The 20,224-nt window shown below is 34.8% G+C and overlaps 1 protein-coding gene across 1 annotated transcript; it reads left to right on the forward strand.

The window, feature by feature from the left end:
- Window positions 1-1,017: 1,017 nt before the first annotated feature.
- LOC141284955 (rho guanine nucleotide exchange factor 28) lies at window positions 1,018-20,221 on the forward strand. Its single transcript, XM_073817987.1, has 31 exons — window positions 1,018-1,050; window positions 1,195-1,324; window positions 1,479-1,763; window positions 2,106-2,274; window positions 3,041-3,242; window positions 3,421-3,484; window positions 3,636-3,661; window positions 4,589-4,649; window positions 6,557-6,642; window positions 6,754-6,865; window positions 6,962-7,007; window positions 7,115-7,256; window positions 8,659-8,773; window positions 8,847-8,902; window positions 8,995-9,043; window positions 9,133-9,196; window positions 9,278-9,375; window positions 12,016-12,141; window positions 12,267-12,517; window positions 13,053-13,178; window positions 13,256-13,373; window positions 14,879-15,133; window positions 15,504-15,580; window positions 15,663-15,844; window positions 16,136-16,203; window positions 17,166-17,333; window positions 17,414-17,506; window positions 17,695-17,804; window positions 18,856-18,903; window positions 18,988-19,101; window positions 19,887-20,221. The coding sequence occupies exons 1-31, from the start codon at window positions 1,018-1,020 to the stop codon at window positions 20,211-20,213; spliced, it is 3,801 nt and encodes a 1,266-aa protein (XP_073674088.1). The 3' UTR covers window positions 20,214-20,221.
- Window positions 20,222-20,224: the final 3 nt, after the last annotated feature.

The following is a 20,224-nucleotide window of genomic DNA, read 5'->3' on the forward strand; positions in this document are numbered from 1 at the left end:
TCATTTGGTTCAGTGGCATTGTTTATGTTCTGTGCTGCCAATATGTCCGTTTTGCATTTTACATTTGTTCCAAAAAATAACTCAAGGCAGTAACAATTTAAACTATATTTTATTTGTGAACCCATGTTCAGCTATTCTTTTTAACAGTTAACTTTTAACTAGGCTATTTCTGAATTTTTCAGATCATCAGTCGTCAAAGCTCGGTAAATAATGATCACACACATGGAGATTTACTTTAAATTTTACCAAGTTGATTACTCACTAAAAACTCCCACAGATCATGTTTTTTAGGCCATTTTAAGTATTATTCTGATGTAAAAAGTAGTTAAATCAAAGTGTGTGAGTTTCTTAGTTTCTTAAATTAGTCCTCACATTAATGCAATTATATTGTTCATTCAGACTGATTCACAAATGTGCATGAACACAAGAGCCTGGATTTATCGTATGAACCAATCACAGCCAATCATAATCAGTCATATCCAATCATATCACGATGGAGGCATTGTCTCCATTTAAGTTACTCAATTACCCCTCACCAAACTCACAGCATGCTTTAGTGCATCTGTTAAAACTCAATGGGCTCAGGGGAGGTGAGAGAGACCCAGACTTCTGCTGTAACTTTACCTGCTGGTGTCGCTGTTGTTTTGTGATGTTGGTGTTGTTTTATTTTTGTACTGCGTTTTTTTTCTCATCCACTATTATAGACAGACAGATAGAAAGACAGACAGATGCAGCAAATGCCTGCTTCAGTATATGTTTTATTACGACAAAAGGATATGAGACAGTAATAATTATCTGCCTGTCATTCATCTTTCGTGTTCCTGTTTTGTGTTTCATTAATCATCTCCTCCCCATCCTTGTTCCTCCTCACTCACTCCTCCCCTATTCTCAGTCTCTTTTAGTTTTCAGCTCTCATTTGAATGAGCGACTTCAATCCTCTCTGGTCTTTTAAGTGACCTCCTCATTTCATATAACACATTTCTACTTGCTTCTTTAAGGTCTGTGTCATTTCAAACAATGAAGCTAAGCAGAAGAGAAGTTCCTATTTATGTGAGTAACACTGTCTCTGTCTCTTTTGCTGTTTTGGACTGTGCTTTCATGATAAAAAATATTGCTAAATGTGCTTTTAAAAAAGAATTGCTATGCAGGTCTACACTGAAGGTATACTATTTATGTTGTGCATGTGTGTATAAGGGCCAAGCAAAGGTTTTTGCCCTGATCCCGTCGGTTCAGGATGAAGAGGTTTTTGTGGTTCTAGAGGGCTCAACTTTACTACACATTCTGCAAACTAGAGTTCACTCCATGCTCTACTTCATAGTTCCAGGTGAAAAAACAGTTAAGAAATAAAATAATGTTTAATAATGTAATCCATTCTCCAAACTGCTTGTCCTTCTTACTTTACTCTTCCTCCCATACTGTTCATAGTGATTATATATGCATTTTTAGCACCTTCTTTGTGTTTCCATTGTTGCGTTTAGGTCATAACCAGCCGGAGATGGTGCGTGTCCGAGCATATATATTTACAGATGATGCTGTGATGTGTGTGGGTGTATCTTATGTGACATACGTGGAGGACGATGCGCAGGAGTTGGCTGAATACTTGGTTACCCACAGCGACTGTCTCAGCACCACTGAGCACAAAAGTCTGATTGGTCAATACAGTTTGAATGACAGCTCTACATGCGCAGATATGGATGCAAGGGTCACACTTGCTCTAGCCAACCTACACACTCCACACAATCTTCTTGGACAGTCATCACAAGGTGTGTTTGTCATTTATTGTATGCATGTGTGTGTGTGTGCATGATGGCAAAAGGCAAATGCAGCACCTGCTTCCTTGTATTGTATGGATGTGTGTGTGCGTAATCAGATTTCACTGTTCCTGCTTCACATCCAGATGACACAAATGTCCGGAGATGAGCAGTGGAATTATAAATGTCGACTAATTAAATTAGAGGTCACTGTGGTGACCATAAATGAGGGTGTACAAAGTACACAGTCACTGGAGGAGTTTCACAGACAGATGAAGTGAAATAAATATGTAGTTTAAATGCATTTATGCAATTTATCAATTAATTAAAAATGCCGTTTTTGTGTGCATATAGAATCTCTCCTGCATGTGTGTGTGCGTCTGGGCTTTGTGAGCGTCTCTGAGTTTCTTCTTTGTCAACCTGGCGCCCTCATGACTATCCGCTCAGCCAATCAGGATGGGGATACGCCTCTTCAGCTGGCCCAACAGACCAATCAGCACGCTCTGATACAACTTTTGAAGCAGTAAAGTATCCTTATTCCTGTACAACTAACATTAGATACTGTTTATACTTCGTTTTAGTTTTTTTATGCTTTTTTTATGCAGTAAGCACATATTCAAACAGTCATTAAAAAAACTTAAAGGATATATATATATATTTTTTTTAGATCTGTGCAGCTTATTTTAAACATAAAAATATTCAGATCAAAATGATCCCTAACATAAAGGGGGAAATCATTTTTTAACACAATAGAAGTTCATAATTTCTCAAAACGATGTGCTATTTTTAATATATGTGACCCTGGACCACAAAACTAGTTGTAAGTAGCCAATGGCAATAGCCAACAATACATTCACTATATTATCAAAAAAAATAAAAAATAATAATAATTATGGCAAAAATCATTAGGATATTAAGTAAAGGTCATGTTCCATGAAGATATTTTGTTAGGTTCCTACTGTAAATATATAAAAATTTAATTTTTGATTAGTAATATGCATTGCTGAGAATTTAGTTTGGACAACTTTAAGCCGATTTTCTCAATATTTGTTTTTTTTTTTTACACCCTTAGATTCCAAATTTTCAAATAGCTGTATCTCAAATACCAAATATTCTCCACATATTTCCTAACAACAGTCAACGAAAAGCTTATTTATTTGGCTTTTAGATGATGCATTAATCTAAATTTTAAAAAATTGACCCTTGTGACTGGTTTTGTGGTCCAGCCATTGAATAGATTCTTTAGCAACACAAATAATTTTCTTTTTCTTTCGTGCTTTCTCTTTCAGCCCTCCAAATCCATTAGCCACGCCCCTTGCAGGTGTGTCACAAGTGTGGGCAGGTAAATCCCACCTCCTCAGGTTTAGCCACGCCTCTGGGATGCTGTCTCTGTCTGTGTGTGTATCCGAGCCTTGTCCTACTACACAAACCTTACAGTCATCCATATTACTGTTGCGAGAGTGTATGAAGGACTCTGCTTTACTAAACAAGGTCAGATGATAGAAGTTAAAGGTCACACATATTACTTTAAATTAAAATAAAATTGACTGAATTAAAATTCTTCGAACTAGAATCAGTTCAATACTGAATTTGCTTTGAAGATAAAGCAAGATAATGAAAAAGTTTTTTTTTTTTTTTTTTGGTCTGTATGTGTTTTATACAATCCCAGATCAAAGGTCTGAAAGTGGACACAGAGAGAAGAGCTGAAAGCGACCCTCTGTTTTCATACTCAGGTTAATGTTTCTCCTTTGATTATGAAAATTACACTCACAAGGCTGACTGAATATCATCTAGTTCAAGTATGTGATGAATGTAGCCTATAGTATTGATGGCAGCTCTATAAACTTTCTCTTTTTTCTCTCCCATTTCCATCCACCTCTTAAGGATCACCATACTCTCTGCTTCACAATGTAAGTGGCTGTGACTGACTGAAATATTTAGCTAACAATACTACTAATACGCTACAAAAAAATTACATTTGTTAGATGACATCTAGCCTTTGGAGAAATTAACTAGCTACACTAACTACACAGGAAAAGTAATAATAAAGAAACCGCTCTTGATGGTTCAGTATGAGTGAACTATGAATAGTTCAGATATAGAATCATTTCTTATTTTGTTTTTAGAACGAAAAAAATAAATGACTAGTGGACTAATAATGAAAAATGTTCTTATCTTCCACAAACATGCATAATACGTCGACCAAAAGATACACACTAAGGCCCGGTTTCACAGACAGGGCTTAGACTAAGCCAGGATTAGGCCATAGTTCAATTAGGACATTTAAGAAATGTTTTATAAACTTGTTAAGAAAAAAACATTACCAATGTGCATCCTGAGACAAAGCAAAGGCACTGATATATTTTAATCAGTCAATGCAAGTTTCTCTCAGTTGAAACATCTCAGATTTACATTTTAGTCTAGGATTAGGCTTAAGCCTTGTCTGTGAAACCGGGGGTATGTGTTTAAAAGATAGCACTTAAGTTCAATGAATCGTAACTCGACAGAACCTCAAAATGATTCAGACAGAATCGCGAATCGTTTGCGTAATCAGCGAGAAGCCGCTCCAAACGATTCAGTGCTTGCGTGAACAATTCGAATGATTTAGACGGAATTCCGACTCTTTTGAGAACAGTTCATGAAAAAGAACCGAGTTCATGTGATTGAACTAATTTATTCACGAATCGGACATCGATAGCAAGTGTCAACGTCAACGCCATCCTTCTGCTTAACTTACTTAAAATATATTCGCTAACACCGTTAGGTAACTTAACGTTTGTAGCGAAATTAGACTACTACTATTTAATTTCTCATTTTTAGTCCTGCTTTTTTGTTAGGTTTGGTTTAACAATTCCAGTCAGGATGAAGATGAGGAACTTTTATCATCTGATGAATCTGGTAAATGTTTCTCTTTACATCTTGCTTCAGATAGTCAAGTATAACAAAATATTTCATGGCTTCTGTAATTATATTGTTAATGTGCCTTTCAAAAATACATAAAAAGTTTTAAAAATATGCCTTTTATTCACTGACAAGTCAAAAAAGGTAATCCAGAAAAATCTATTGTAGGTCAAAGGTTTACGTACACCTTGCAAAATCTGCAAAATGTTAATTATTTTAACAAAATAAGAGGCATCAAACAAAATGCAGGTTATTTTTTATTTCGTACTGACCTGAATAAGATATTTCACATAAAGGATGTTTAGTCCACAAGAGAAAATAATAGTTGAGTTTATAAAACTGACCCTGTTCAAAATTTACGTACACTTGATTCTTAATACTGTTGTTAACTGAATGATCCACAGCATGTTTTTTGTTTTGTTTGTTTGTTTAGTGATAGTCGTTCATGAGTTCCTTGTTTGTCCTGAACATTTAGCCCACTGTTCTTCAGAAAAATCCTTCAGGTCCCACAAATTTATCATTTCCAACAATGACTGTATGATTTTGAGATCTATCTTTCCACAGGACAACTGAGGGACTCAAATGCAACTATTACAGAAGGTTGAAATGCTCACTAATGCTCCAGAAGGAAATTAAGAGCCAGGGGGCGTAAACTTTTGAACAGAATGTTTTTTTGTCATTTACCACTGAAATAAGAGGGATCATACAAAATACATGTTATTTTTTATTTAGTACTGACATGAATAAGAAATTTCACATTAAAGACATTTACACATAGTCCACAAGAGAAAATAATAGTTGAATTTATAAAAATGACCCTGTTCAAAAGTTTACATACACTTGATTCTTAATACTGTGTTGTTACCTTAATGATCCACAGCTGTATTTTTTGTTCAGTGATAGTTGTTCATGAGTCCCTTGTTTGTCCTGAAAAGTTAAACTGCCTGCTGTTCTTTAGAAAAATCCTTCAGGTCCCACAAATTCTTGGGTTTTTCAGCATTTTTGTGTATTTGAACCCTTTTCAACAATGACTGGATGAATTTGAGATCTTTTCATCTTTTCACACTGAGGACAAATGAGAGACTCATATGCAACTATTACAGAAGGTTTAAACGCTCACCGATGCTTCAGAAGGAAACACAATGCATTAAGAGCTGGGGGGTGAAAACTTTCTGAATATGAAGATCAGGAGAAGATCATACAAACATGTAAGTATTTTCTGAGCTTCTAAAGGGCAGTAGTAAATGACAAAAAAAAAAAAAAAAAAATAGAAAATACACATCATTCTGTTCAAAAGTTTACGCCCCTGGCTCTTAATGCATAATTTTTCCTTCTGGAGCATTAGTAAGCATTTCAACTTTCTGTAGTAATTGCATTTGAGTCCCTCAGTTGTCCTGTGGAAAGATAGATCTCAAAATCATACAGTCATTGTTGGAATACACAAAAACCAAAGAATTTGTGGGACCTGAAGGAATTTTCTGAAGAACAGCAGTCTAACTGTTCAGGACAAAAAAAGGAACTAATGAACGACTATCACTAAACAAACAAACAAAAAAAAAAACATGCTGTGGATCATTCAGGTAACAACAGTATTAAGAATCAAGTGTACTGTATCAAGTGTCAACTGTTATTTTCTCTTGTGGACTAAACATCCTTTATGTGAAATATCTTATTCAGGTCAGTACGAAATAAAAAATAACCTGCATTCTGTATGATCCCTCTTATTTTGTTAAAATAATTAACATTTTGCAAGGTGTATGTAAACATTTGACTTCAACTGTATACAGAAAATGTATTGAAAAATTAAGACTCTCCCCAAATTTTCATTATCTAATGATTATCTGATGTCTAATGCTGCATACTTTTGTATCTTGATTTTAAAATCCATGCTTGTGTTTTAGTAGATGGACTCACAGCTCATACTGATTCAACGACCAGTTCGCTTACAATAACAAACAGCATCAACACTCTGCAGGCTGGTGAGGATCAGGTGAGGTAAAGATTTATAGGTAAAGGCTTCTTGTGAATGCGTGGTATCTAGAATTATCATGCATGCAAGGTTTGTCGTGCAATGTGTAACAAGAAAATCTTTTTTTATTAGTCAGTTAATCCTCAGGAATCATTTGACTCTTTTGAGTTTGAATCAGACTCTACAGCATCTGAACAAGACTCTCCAATCCAAGACAAAGTACCTATCTGTAGTCCACAGGATGGTGTGTATCTGCAGTAGTGTGTTCAAGACAGTTTGAGACTTGTTCAATATAATGTGAACTAGTTTGCAAGGCTATTCATTTTCTTTATATTTCTAGGGCCGTTCCCTTTCAGCAATGAAGAAACATCCACAGAGATCAGAGGGTATTTAATCGCTCACACCCATGCATTCAGACTTTTGTGAATAGCATTCTTTCTTAAATACTTATTTTAGATGCTTAACTGTTTCACTGTTCATTTCCAAATCCTAGTATGTGGTCTGACAAGTCAGAGGAAGAGAAAAAGAAAGAGAAAATCATCCCTACATCCAAAAGTGAGACAGACAAATATAAAGTGAGTCGAACGTTAAGTTTTCTCAGGAGCCGGATGGTCAACACCAAAATAAAAAACAAGGTGAGAGAAAGACGAAAAGAGTGTACCAGTTAAATGGAAGTCTGAAAATAAAACTTTTGATGTTTTTTAAATGTATTTTATATGCAGAAAGGCTTTGGGGAAATTACATATGCCATTTTTGTTTATTTTTAATTGAATAAATTATACAAAAGAAACAAAAATATTAGAATATGTGTATATAAAATGTATAGGAAATATTTTTTATTGTGTATTAAGTATATATAGTAAATTTTGCAAATTGAAGGTTTAAACAATTATTTATTTTCAATATACACTACCAGTCAAAAGTTTTTGAACAGTAAGATTTTTAAAGAAGTCTCTTCTGCTCACCAATCCTGCATTATTGGATCCAAAATACTGCAAAAGCAGTATTTAAAATAACTGCTTTTTATTTGACTATATTTTAAAATGCAATTTATTCCTGTTATTTCAAAGCTAAATTTCATTACTAAATTCCATTAAATTCAGCATCATTACTCCAGTCTTCAGTGTCACATGATCATTCAGAAATCATTCTAATATGCTGATTTGCTGTTCAAAACAATTATTATTATTATTGTTATTATTATTATCAATATTTAAAATTGTTAAGTACATTTTTTCAGGATTCTTTGATGAATAGAAAGATCCAAAGATCAGCATTTATCTGAAATAAAAAGCTTATACACTATACCATTCAGAAGCTTGGAGTATTTATTATTTTTTTTTTAGAAATAAGTTAAAGAAATTAATACTTTTATTTAGCAAGGATGCTTTAAATTGAACAAAAGTGATGATAAAGACATTTATAATGTTACAAAAGATTTCTATTTCAGATAAATGCTGTTCTTCTGAAAATTCTACTCTGCTGTTTTCAACATAATAATAATACATGTTTTTGAGTAGCAAATCAGAATATTAGAATGATTTCTAAAAGATCATGTGACTGGAGTATTGATGCTAAAAATGCAGCTTTGAAATCACCGGAATAAATAAAATTTTTAAATATATTCAAATAGAAAACGGTTATTTTAAATGGTAAAACTATTTCAGAATTTTACTGTTTTTGCTGTACGTTGGCTCAAATAAATGCAGGCTAGGTGAGCAGAAGAGATTTTTAAAAAACATTAAATATCTTACGGTTCAAAAACTTTTGACTGGTAGTATATATTTTCAATGTGTTTTATTCAGTATATATTTTTTAGTATTTCCATTTAGCCTGGCTGTGCACAACATGTATTTTGAAGCAATTTAAAAAAAAAGAAGTGAATTTCACATTTACATTTCAGTAATTTCTTTTTTTTTTGTAACTTTCTGTCTGCTGCTGTCATCAAGATATGATATGATTGATTGTGATTTCTGTAATTAGGCACATTATATGAACATCCTGAGGAAACATGCTGTTATATGTGTTGGTTTACAGGTAAATGCAGATGTTTCCTCAGCCTTTCACCAGCTCTGCCCAGCGCAGCAGCCTGTTAAAGCAGCTTGTGAAGTCTGTGAGGGAGCTAACAGTGACGAACCGCAGCAGTGCATATGTAAGTGTGTGTTTCTTATACAGGCATATATTTTTACATTTATGCAAAAATAATTTTGTCACTTCCTGTCCAGACTGCTTCATGATCGTTCATAAGACCTGCTGTGATTCTGCCCCTCTGTGTGTAAAGGTGATTGTCTGTGTGTTAAACATATGACACTTCACTTACAAGTGCGCTTGAAACTATTATTTGATGTGATTGCATTTATTTCCATAACTTAGAATCCTCACCAGGCACTTCTGAAAAGCGCTGACTCTTCGATATTACTATGTGAGAGAGACAATCATGTTACTCTGACATTAAATTATTACCAACCATGTCATGTAGAGCTTATGTGATGATGTATATTTCATTAATAGACTCGTCTAGTCAAAGTTCTCCATCTCTGACTCTGATCAACGACAGCAACGTCATGTCACACAGGTTTGTTTACGTCTTCCATAAACTTAATTCGTCTGTATGTCACTTGAGGTTTATGTTATGCTTTGTATGTTTCTGTATCAGAAAGCGGAGTAACAGTGAGGGGTGTGGCCATAATTTCACTCTACGGAAAAGCAAGTCTTTTATTGGTCATTCTTCTGGAAGCCCAAATGAAAACTCCAGTGAGTTTACCCAGTCATTCCAAACATGTATGATTTTCTTTTTGTTCTGTGGAAATCAAAAGGTGCAGAATTTCCTGTTGATTTTTTTCCATGCAATAAAATTAAATGGGAACTAGGGCTATTAAGTGTTATTAAGATACTATTATAGGTTTTTTTTTTTTCAGATTTTTAAAATTAGTTTTTATATTTTTCCTTTTTAAAGTTTTAGTAATTTTGTTTTGTGTTTTGTTATATATATTTTAGGGCCGGGACTCGATTAAAAAAATTAATCTAATTAATTAGAGGCTTTGTAATTAATTAATCGAAATTAATCGCATTTTAATCGCATATAAATATTTGACCTGAGAACAGTGAGAAGTAAGTATTTTCATATGGATTTTTAGTATACCATTGAATAATGACTGAATACATAAACTTAAGCAACAAAATACTGTTTATTTTTGTTCAACCAAGTCCAACAGACCAGTGCAATATTGCCATTAAGTGTAGCAATAGGATACAGTGTTTCCCCTAGGTTTCCATACTTTTTTTCTCGGTACTTTACCCTACTTTGTGTAATAACGAAAACATTTATCTCAGTGAAAAAATAAATCCAAAACTCTCTATTTTAACATTTTGAACAATAGGGCTTTACAATCTTTTGCTATTTTTTTTTCTAAAGAAATTCTTGTGTTTTAATTTTTCTCATAATCAACTGAAAGCATAAACATTTATTTATTTTTAATCAAATGAAAATAAAACTTTTTAATTTTTGGCAAACAAACAGAGGTTTGCTGTTAAAAACAATAAATAATAATAATTTATTATTTAAATAAAAATCGTAGTATTTTTTTCTACAATTAAGTGGTTAATCTTGTTGTTATATTTATTTTTTATCATATATATTGTTTTTTGTCAATTATTTAAATAGGAATATTGTTCTGTTTCATGTTAAACCGTACTTTTATTTTGACAGGTTGCCGTGAAGTTTCTGTGTGTAAAATATGATATGATGCTAGTTTTCTCAAATGAAACGGTAAAAGTGACACTGACAGTAGCTTTGGAGTCTATCTGTTCATTTGAGATGCAAATGCCAAAAAACAACGGGAGCATCACGCGTGCAGTAAAAAAAAAAGCGTCTTTGCCATTCTAACATAAAGAGGCAAACTTTACATGCAGGATTCATATTAAAACGGTCTTTTTGCATTTCAGTTTTCACAGATACTAGTCCATATCGCGATTTGAATTAAGTGACAGACAAACTTTTGATTTACCAATCCAAAAATCGACGAATTTACGTGGCATTCCGCGCTATAGTAAATTCGGTTTTTATGAATGGAGTCCGCGATCCAGTCCGTGTTTTCTTGGAGGAGACATTGTAAACGCGCCCCCCTAAGATAATGGTAGAGGAAACACTGGGATATTTAGAAATATACTAGCCTACATTTCAGAAATTCAGGTACCCTATAGGTAGGTAGACCTTCTGTAAAAGCATTGAGGTGATACTTGAGGCTCGATGTGCTGCGGTGATATGCGCATTCCTTTGTCTGAACGCTAGTTGGTGCTACAGTATAATCGGTCCGCTGAAACTCATCCAGTGAGAAACGTTCCGCGGTGCAAAATTAAGTGCGATTAAAATGCGTTAAAAAAAATTAACGCGTTATTTTTGTGTAATTAATTAATCTAAATTAACGCGATAAAGTCCCGGCCCTAATATATTTATTAATTTTTGTATCAATTTTAACTTGCTGAAACTACACTGCTGTTCAGAATTTTGGGATCAGTAAGATCTGCTTTTCTGCTCTTTCAGGCTGTGTATATTTGATCAAAAATACTGGAAAAATAGTAATATTGTGAAATATTATTGCAATTTAAAATATTGCTTTTCTATTTTAATATAGAATTTAATTTATGCCTCTGAGGCAAAGCTGATTTTTCATAATATTTATTGATATAATGCCTTTCTTGGGCTCAAGAACACTTTAACTTAACTGAATAACTTAATGAATAAAACTTTAAAAAGGACAGCATTTATTTAAAATAGAAATCTTTTGTTACGATATACATTACCGTTCAGAGTTTAGGGTCAGGAAATGTTTTCTTTCTTTCTTTCTTTGAAAGAAATTAATTTTTTTTTCAGAAAGAATGTGTTAAATTGATAAAAAGTGATAATAAAGACTTATATTGTTAGAAAAGATTTCTGTTTTGAATAAATGCTGTTCTTTTGAACTTTTATTCATCAAAGAATCCTTACTGATCTTACTGATCCCAGACTTTTGAACGGCACTGTATGTGAAATAAAACTTACTGAAATTAATATTAAAATTAATAAATATTATAAATGTATATGCGTAATATATTCAGTGTGTTTTGTATTATATATTATATTTATTTTAGTTTTTATATGTTATTTTATTTATGTTAATATTATTTTATTTATATATTTCATGTAAGGAAGATATTTTTATGGTTTCAGTTTTAGTTAATTGTTATAACCTTGCTGTTGAACTTTAAAAATAACTATAAAGGCACCATGAAAATACCTTTTTGTGTGTATGTGGTTTTTTTTTAAATTATTATTATCAAATATTGTGATTTTTGGCCAAACTATATTTTTTCAAATGCACAAACCCTAAGTCACTTTTACCATCTCTTTTCTAGATTCTAGTGATTCTTCAGCTCATGTATCATTCGACTACTCGGCTGAATCTTGGACTGTGGTCGTGGACCCTGAATTCAGTAAGACACTGGACAAAAAGGTGGTCAAAAGACAGGAGATCATCTATGGTTAGTAGTTACGACAGCAAAACATTGTTAATATGTTCTTAATAATTTATAATACACTGTTGTTTCAAAAGTTTGGATGCTTTAATTAAGCCTATCTTGATTGATTAGTGATGTGTTTGTCACAGAGCTGATGCAGACAGAATATCACCACATCCAGACTCTCTCTGTTATGGCTGAAGTTTTGAGACGAGGACTGTTGGAGGAAGTGCAGTTGGAGCAGGACGTGGTCTATAAGATTTTCCCCAAGCTGGATGAGCTCTTAGCTCTCCATAGAAACTTTCTTATAGACATGGAGACCAGACAGCGGGCGTCTGTTCGCCCAGAAATGCACAAGAACTACATCATACGACAAATTGGTGACATTTTGTGTCAACAGGCAAGTGAGAACCAAAACGAGACTTGAAACTGATCAATTTACATATTGTGGCTGAACAAGTTTAAAGGGATAATTCACCCCAAAATGAAAATTGTGTCATTAATTACTCACCCTCATGTTGTTCCAAACCTGTCAGACCTTTGTTCATCTTTGGAACACAAAGTAAGATATTTTTGATAATATCCAAGAGCTTACTGACCCTACATAGACAGCAACGCAACTGACATGTTCAAGGCCCAGAAAAGTAGTAAGGACATTGTTAAAATAGTCCATGTGACATCAGTGGTTCGTCCGTAATTCTGTGAAGCTATGTGAATACTTTTTGATGTTCTTGGTACCTTTCTGGACCTAGAACCTGGTAGGACCCTTGCTCTCGAATTCATCAAAAATATCTTAATTTGTGTTCTGAAGATGAACAAAGGTCTTACGGGTTTGAAACAACATGAGAGTGAGTAATTTATGACAGAATTTTCATTTTTGTGTGAACTATCCTTTTAACTCTTACCTTAGGTTCATTTAGCAATTGTGTTTGTAGTTTGCAGGCCGAAATGCTTCTCAGATGATAGAGCTGTACGGTGATTTCTGCAGTCGGCATCCAGAAGCATTAAAAATTTATAAGCAACTACTACAGAGCAACAGGAAACTACAAATATTTCTCAGAGTAAGTTGATGAAACCAATACAAATAGACAAAACAGTTTGATTTTAATGCCGATGACCTTTTTTGTTGGCTCTACAGCAGCAGAGTACCAACTCTGTCATAAAACGACGCGAAATCCCAGAATTCCTGTTGCTTGTTACCCAGAGAATCACAAAGTACCCTGTTCTGATAGAGAGACTCCTTCAACACACCGATGGTAAGTCTATCTCTGCAGTTGTTAAATCAAATTAAGTGAATAATCAGTTAAATTTAAACAAATATTACTTTTAAATTAATATGTGACCCAGTAAAACCAGTCTTAAGTAGCATGGGTATATTTGTAGCAATAGCCAAAAATACATTGTATGGGTCAAAATTATCAACTTTTCTTGTATGCCAAAAATCATTAGGATATTATGTAAAGATCATGTTCCATGAAGATATTTTGTAAATTTCCTGTTCAAAATATATCAAAATTTCATCTTTGATTGGTAAAATACATTGCTTAGAACTTCATTTGGACAACTTCAAAGGCGATTTTCTCAGTATTTCGATTTTTTGCACCCTCAGATTCCAGATTTTCAAATAGTTGTATCTCTGCCACATATTGTCCTATTCTAACAAACCATACATCAATTGTTATTTATTCAGTTTTCAGATAAAGTATAAATCTCAATTTCAAAAAATTGACCCTTATGGCTGGTTTTGTGGTCCAGGGTCACATATATGATCTAAATCAGGGGTCCCCAAACTTTTTTCTGAGCGGGCCACATAATTTTCTTTTCTTTAATGGGGGGCCGGGTCGGTTTATAAAATAAAATTCCATGGGCCGGACTGACTACTATTATTATTATTATTATTATTATTTTATTATGATTTTACCTGTATTTATTATACCTTTTAATGCTAGAATAGTTCATTATTTTTTATGCACCAGACAGACAAATTATCATTTCTTTTCAAAAGATATACAGGTGCTTCTCAGTAATTTAGAATGTCATGGAAAAGTTCATTTATTTCCCACCAATTCAAAAACCCACCAATTCAGTATCTCAACAAATTAGAATATGGTGAATATGCCAATCAACTCAAAACAACTGCAAAGGTTTCCTGAGCCTTCTAAATGGTCTCTCAGTCTGGTTTACTAGGCTACACAATCATGGGGAAGACTGCTGATCTGACAGTTGTCCAGAAGACAATCATTGACACCCTTCACAAGGAGGGTAAGCCACAAACATTGATTGCCAAAGAAGGTGGCTGTTCACAGAGTGCTGCATCCAAGCATGTTAACAGAAAGTTGAGTTGAAGAAAAAAAGTGTGGAAGAAAAAGATGCACAGCCAACCGAGAAAAACTTTGGGTAACTGGGAGATGAGTGAAGTAGCAGTGCTAGTCATTTAGTCATCGCTCTTTTCTAGCTGGCTCACGCATCACCTGTTTGATCGCGATGACACATTACGTTGAATGTACCATTCTCTTAGTGAATTTAACAAATAATTATACCTATGTTAATAACTAAGGGAAATTTTTGTTTGAAAGCCAACCTTTATTATCAAATACCGACATGATATAAGTAAAACATATTTAAAATTACATTTTCTAAATATGTCTCTGGCATTGTTCAGAGGGCTGGTCCAAATGTGGGGGCAGGCCGCATTCAGCCCCCGGGCCTTAGTTTGGGGACCCCTGATCTAAATGATCAATCTGTTTTGTCACTCCTGTAGATGGCAGTGCTGAGCGCTATGATATTGCAGTGGCACTGGAAGGTCTTCGAGGGGTGATAGAAAAGGTGGAGCGACATGTGGGAGATTACGAGCGTGCCAAGAAGCTACAAGATATCATAAATCGCTTAGACAACAAGAGCTGCACCCGCCTGAAAAACGGGGAGATCTTTGGCAAGCAAGACCTGCAGAAAACACACCGAACTCTCACACACTCTTCAGCGCTGACCTGTAGGACCACCTCTGGCAGATTGAGAGGTCCTACTGCCATGTGTGTTTCTATTTATTTTCTTTTACTAAAGGGATAGTTCACACAAAAATGAAAATTCTGTCAATAATTATTCACCCTCATTTCATTCCAAACCCGTAAGACCTTCGTTCATCTTCGGAACACAAATTAAAGGTATTTTTGTTGAAATCCAAGAGCTTTCTGACCCTGGTAGTTGCGTTGCTGTCTATGCAGGGTCAGAAAGCTCTCGGATTTCATCAGAAATATCGCAATTTGTCTTGTAAGAGCTTTTATGGGATTGGAATGACATGAGGGTGAGTTAATTAGAGAGTTATCATTTTTGGGTGAACTATCCCTTTAATTAATTATTTAATTCCAGTCTCTTTCTCTCTTTTACAGATGTTCTTGCGCTGCTCCTCACAGATGTTTTGGCTTTCCTTCAGGAGAAGGAGCAGAAGTTTGTCTTTGCTGCATTGGTACAGAAATATAGACATTATATTGTGTTTTTCTGTCCCTGAGCAAGTGTTTGTGCATGTTTTAAATACGTTGTGTTATCAGGAGCAGAAGCCATCTGTGATGCCTTTGCGAAGGCTCATTGTGAGGGAAATAGCCAATCAAGACAGAGGATTATTTCTGATCAGTGGCGATTGCTCTGGGGGGCCGGAGATGTACGAGATACACACACAGACTCGTGAGGAACGCAACATGTGGATGACACTGCTGAGACAGGCTGCTGATAGGTGCGTTAGACCTAGATGGGGTTTTTGTTTTTAATGATATTTTTGAAGTCTGGGCACAAACATATTAAGAAGCACATGAGCATATTAGAATGGGTTCTAAGGGATCATGTGACACTGAAGACTGGAGTAATGCTGAAAATGCAGCTTTGCATCACAGGAAAATAGAAAATAATTTTTTACAATATTACTGTTTTTACTGCATTTTTGATCAATAAAATGCAGTATAAGAGACTTCTTACAAAAACATAAGTCTTAACCTTTAAACTGTGTATATTTGTATTTTTGTTTCAGCCTTCCTGATGATCAGACCAAGAAGAATGAAGGGGAAATCAAAGTCAAGAAGATACAGAAATTACAAGGTACACATCCATCTAAAAACATGACTTTATCATTCCTTATGTCTGATTGCTTGTACAGTGGTGGCTAAAATTATTAGAACACTAGTATTTTCATCAGCTAAAATGGTTTTAAGTCAGTTATTTCTATCTTTTGCTGTAGTGTGTCAGTAGGAAATATCAGTTTACATTTGCAAATATTAATTTTGCCATTAATTGTAAAAATCCTGTGAGATTTTTGTTTGCACAAGATGTCTGACAACAGCCAGTGCTCCACACAGAGATCTGATCTCTCTTTTTTATTGCAAAAATGTATATAATCTAATCTTATCATCATCCAGTCTGTCTGGAATGACCAGAAGAAACAGAACAAACTGAGACAGGCTAAATCCAGAATAACTGTGGTAACTTTTCCTAAATACTTAAAGAGACCTACCTGCAAAGCTACAGTACTTTTAAACGTTTAAGGCACATGTGTAAAAATGCTGTAAAATGAGGATGCCATCAAAAATAATGTCATAAATAGATTTTCTTTTATCAGTTAACTTCTATTAACTAAATTAAATCAACTTTTAATGTGACCATCCTTTTTTTAAACAGCTTTTGCCCTTTTTGCACTTGCGCATAGTTTTTCAGGTAGCTTTGCAGGTAGGTCTCTTGAAGCATCTTGAAGACGTTGCCACAGTTCTTCTGGATTTAGTGTTTCAGTTTGTTCTGTTTCTTCATGTCACTCCAGACAGACTGGATGACGATGAGATCAGATCTCTGTGTGGAGCACTGGTTGTTGTCAGACTCCTTGTGCAAACAAAAATCTCACTGGATTATTACAATCAATGGCAAAATCAATGTTTGGAAATGTAAACTGATATTTCCCACTGACATACTACAGCAAAAGATGTAAATACCCCCTCTATATATGTCTTTGTGTGTGTGTGTGTGTGTGTGTGTGTGTGTGTGTGTGTGTGTGTGTGTGTGTGTGTGTGTAGAGGCGCTGTTCTCTCTGGACCTGCAGGTGTGCTCTGTTATTGAGGAGAAGTTAAAGATCTGTAGAGGGACTGGTAGATGGAATTTGGCTACCTGCCGCCTTCTCGTTCAACCCCACCCTGACAACACCCCTCAAGGAATCACATTACTGTCTGACGCACAGGAAGAGGGTAATGAGTCTGTCTTTCTCTCTGTAGACACACAGTCAGGCTCTGCTGATCCTCACCTAAGTCTTTTTTCTTTTCTCCAGTGGTGAAGCTGGCTGTCACTTTGTTGACTTGGCTTTTTCCTTGCATATGGTCACCAAGTAACCATGACAGCTTAGGCCAAGAAAGAGCAAACCGTAAGTAATCACATTAAGTGTTATATAAGAGAAACGATTTCATTATTGTTTAAAAGAACCAAATTATAGGAGTATTTTTCACAGTGAATAAAACATCATTTTTTACCCTCATGTTTTTTTTTTAAACATATATGATTTTTTTTGAGTTATTTAAATAAGTTATTTATCATATTATATTTTTCTGTCAGATAATGAACAAAATTTGCAAAGTCGGAGCAGGAGGACTGCTCTAGTAGGAACAGGGGTGGGGCCTCTCACAGTAGCCCCGACAAGCCCCGCCCACCAGACGTATTTCAAGGTAAACACATAAGCAAGCAATTTACTACATATTTGAACTTTTTGAAACACAAGCAGATTATGACGGTGTTGGTTAAAGAACAAGTTCGCTTCCAGAAGAAACATTTCCTGATGTTCCAAGATGTTCATGTCTTTCTCTCTTCAGTCGCAAAGAATTAGTTTTTTAAGGGAAAAAATTCCAGGATTTTTCTCCATATAGTGGACTTCTATGGTGGTCCGAATTGGGCTCTACATGATCCCAGCTGAGGAATGAGGGTCTTATCTAGTGAAACGATTGTTAATTTTCTTAAAAATTTTTTTAATTTATTTACTTTAACCACAAATGCTTGTTTTGCACTAGCTCTGCGATGTTTGTCTATGACTTCAAGCATTACATAATCACATTGAAAAGCTTGCGTGCGGTTAGTTCTTCATCTGTGTGCTTCAGTTCAAAATGGTAGGGTAGGTTGAAAAATCTCATTTTTACCTCCAACTTCAAAATCATCCAATGTTTTTTAAAGGGCGTTTAACTTTCTTTGCACGTTCACTTTGTAAACACTGGGTCGGTACTTCTGCTTACAATAAACGTGTGTGATGGTCGTGAGGTCGCGCTAGTGCAAGACGAGCATTTGTGGTTAAAAAGTATATACATTTTTATTGATTTAAGAAAATGACTGATTGTTTTACGAGACAAGACCTTTAATCCTCGTCTGGGATTGTGTAGAGCCCTTTGAAGCTGCATAAAAAAATTGCAGTTTGGACCTTCAGCCCGTTGGCCACCATTAAAGTCCACTATATGGAGAAAAATCCTGGAATGTTTTCCTTAGAAACCTTAATTTCTTTGCGACTGAAGAAAGAAAGACATGAACATCTTGGATGACATGGGGGTGAGTAAATTATCAGGAATTTTATATTCTGGAAGTGAACTTCTCCTTTAATTGTTTGTATGTAAGTCATTCTAATGCAAATTGTCCTGTTCAATTCAGTGGAACAATTGATGTAATAATAGATTTTTTATATAATTTTTATAATTATTATACATGGAATATGTGCATTTTTTTTTACCAATCCAGATAGCAGAGGGTGTTCACAATTTAATCCACATACTCTACAGTCTGCAGGTGCGAGTCATTGATTAACTTATAATTAATCTAAATGTTTATTTTAGTTTGATAATGTATACATATCAAACTCTTTTTTTAAAGGCTGCTGTAATAATCCAAGACAGCTGCTTTGAAGTTCAAAATCTCCTCCTCCTTGAAGGAGAAGCTCCGCCCACAATTCTTACAAGTGATTATGATGTCAAAAGGGTGGGTTTGGCATTTTTTCCTTACAGCATTTTTACCTAAAAAGTTTAACTAGAATGTGATAGAGTTACATGTATGTATAACATAATGAGGTACAGTTTATTTAAAGAATGTTTCAGTCTCTTAAAGGAATTTCAGAATTTTACTCAAAATCACTCACTCTCAGGCCATCCAAGATGTAGATGAGTTTGATTCTTCATTGGAACAGATTTGGAGAAATTTAGCATTACATGACTTGCTCACCAATGGATCCTCTGCAGTGAATGGGTGCCATCAGAATAAGAGTTAAAACAGCCGATTAAAACATCACAATTATCCACTAGTAATCCACATGACTCTAGTCCATCAGTTAATGTCTTGTGAAGTGAAATGCTGCATGTTTGTAAGATACAAATCCATCAGTAAGGCATTTTAACAATAATAGCAGTCCATATTACGCTTCCTCCATTGAAAAAGCCCATTCCCTGTTGTCTTCTCACATCAAAATCCAACATATTTGTTTAGAACAATACGGACTATTTTTGATCTATGTGGATTACTTGTGAATTATTGTGTTGTTTTTATAAACTGTTTCAACTCTCATTCTGACGGCACCCATTCACTACAGAGGATCCACTGGTGAATAAGTGATGTGATGCTAAATTTCTCTAAATTGTTCTGATGAAGAAACAAACTCAAATACATTTAGAATGGCCTGAAGCTGTGTACATTTTCAGCAAACTATCAGCAGATTATTATTTCTGGTTGAACTATTCCTGTTTACACTTACTCCACTTCCTGCATCACTGTCTCAGCAGCAGAGTCTGGAGTGTGCCGTGGTCGCCGGAACTGAGTCCGTGCAGCAGAAAGAACTGGAGCAGAGAGAAAAAGAGCATGCTGAACTGTCGGCCAGACTGGCGAAAGAAAAAGAGCAGTTTGAAGAGGAGCTGCAGCTGTTTGAGGAGAAGATGATGAAGCTGAGAGAGGAGGAGAATAGAGTGAAGGAAGAGAGAGAAAGGTTAAAGGAAGAGGGGAAGAAAGTGCTGAAAGAGAGGAAGAGTCTGGAGACACAGATAAGACTCATTAGGCACAATTCAAATTATCGGCAAGGCGTCTTGCCTTCTGTCGTATCACAGGATAAATGATATGCATTTAT

Source organism: Garra rufa, chromosome 14 (genome assembly GCF_049309525.1).
Source record: "Garra rufa chromosome 14, GarRuf1.0, whole genome shotgun sequence".
NCBI classification, from domain to species: Eukaryota; Metazoa; Chordata; class Actinopteri; order Cypriniformes; family Cyprinidae; genus Garra; species Garra rufa.

Coding starts and splice junctions, on each gene's coding strand:
- LOC141284955 (XM_073817987.1), top strand. CDS start 1,018: ATGAAGCTAAGCAGAAGAGAAGTTCCTATTTAT. Junction 12,518..13,052: donor GTGACATTTTGTGTCAACAG/GCAAGTGAGAAC, acceptor TTGTGTTTGTAG/TTTGCAGGCCGAAATGCTTC. Junction 13,179..13,255: donor AACTACAAATATTTCTCAGA/GTAAGTTGATGA, acceptor TTGGCTCTACAG/CAGCAGAGTACCAACTCTGT.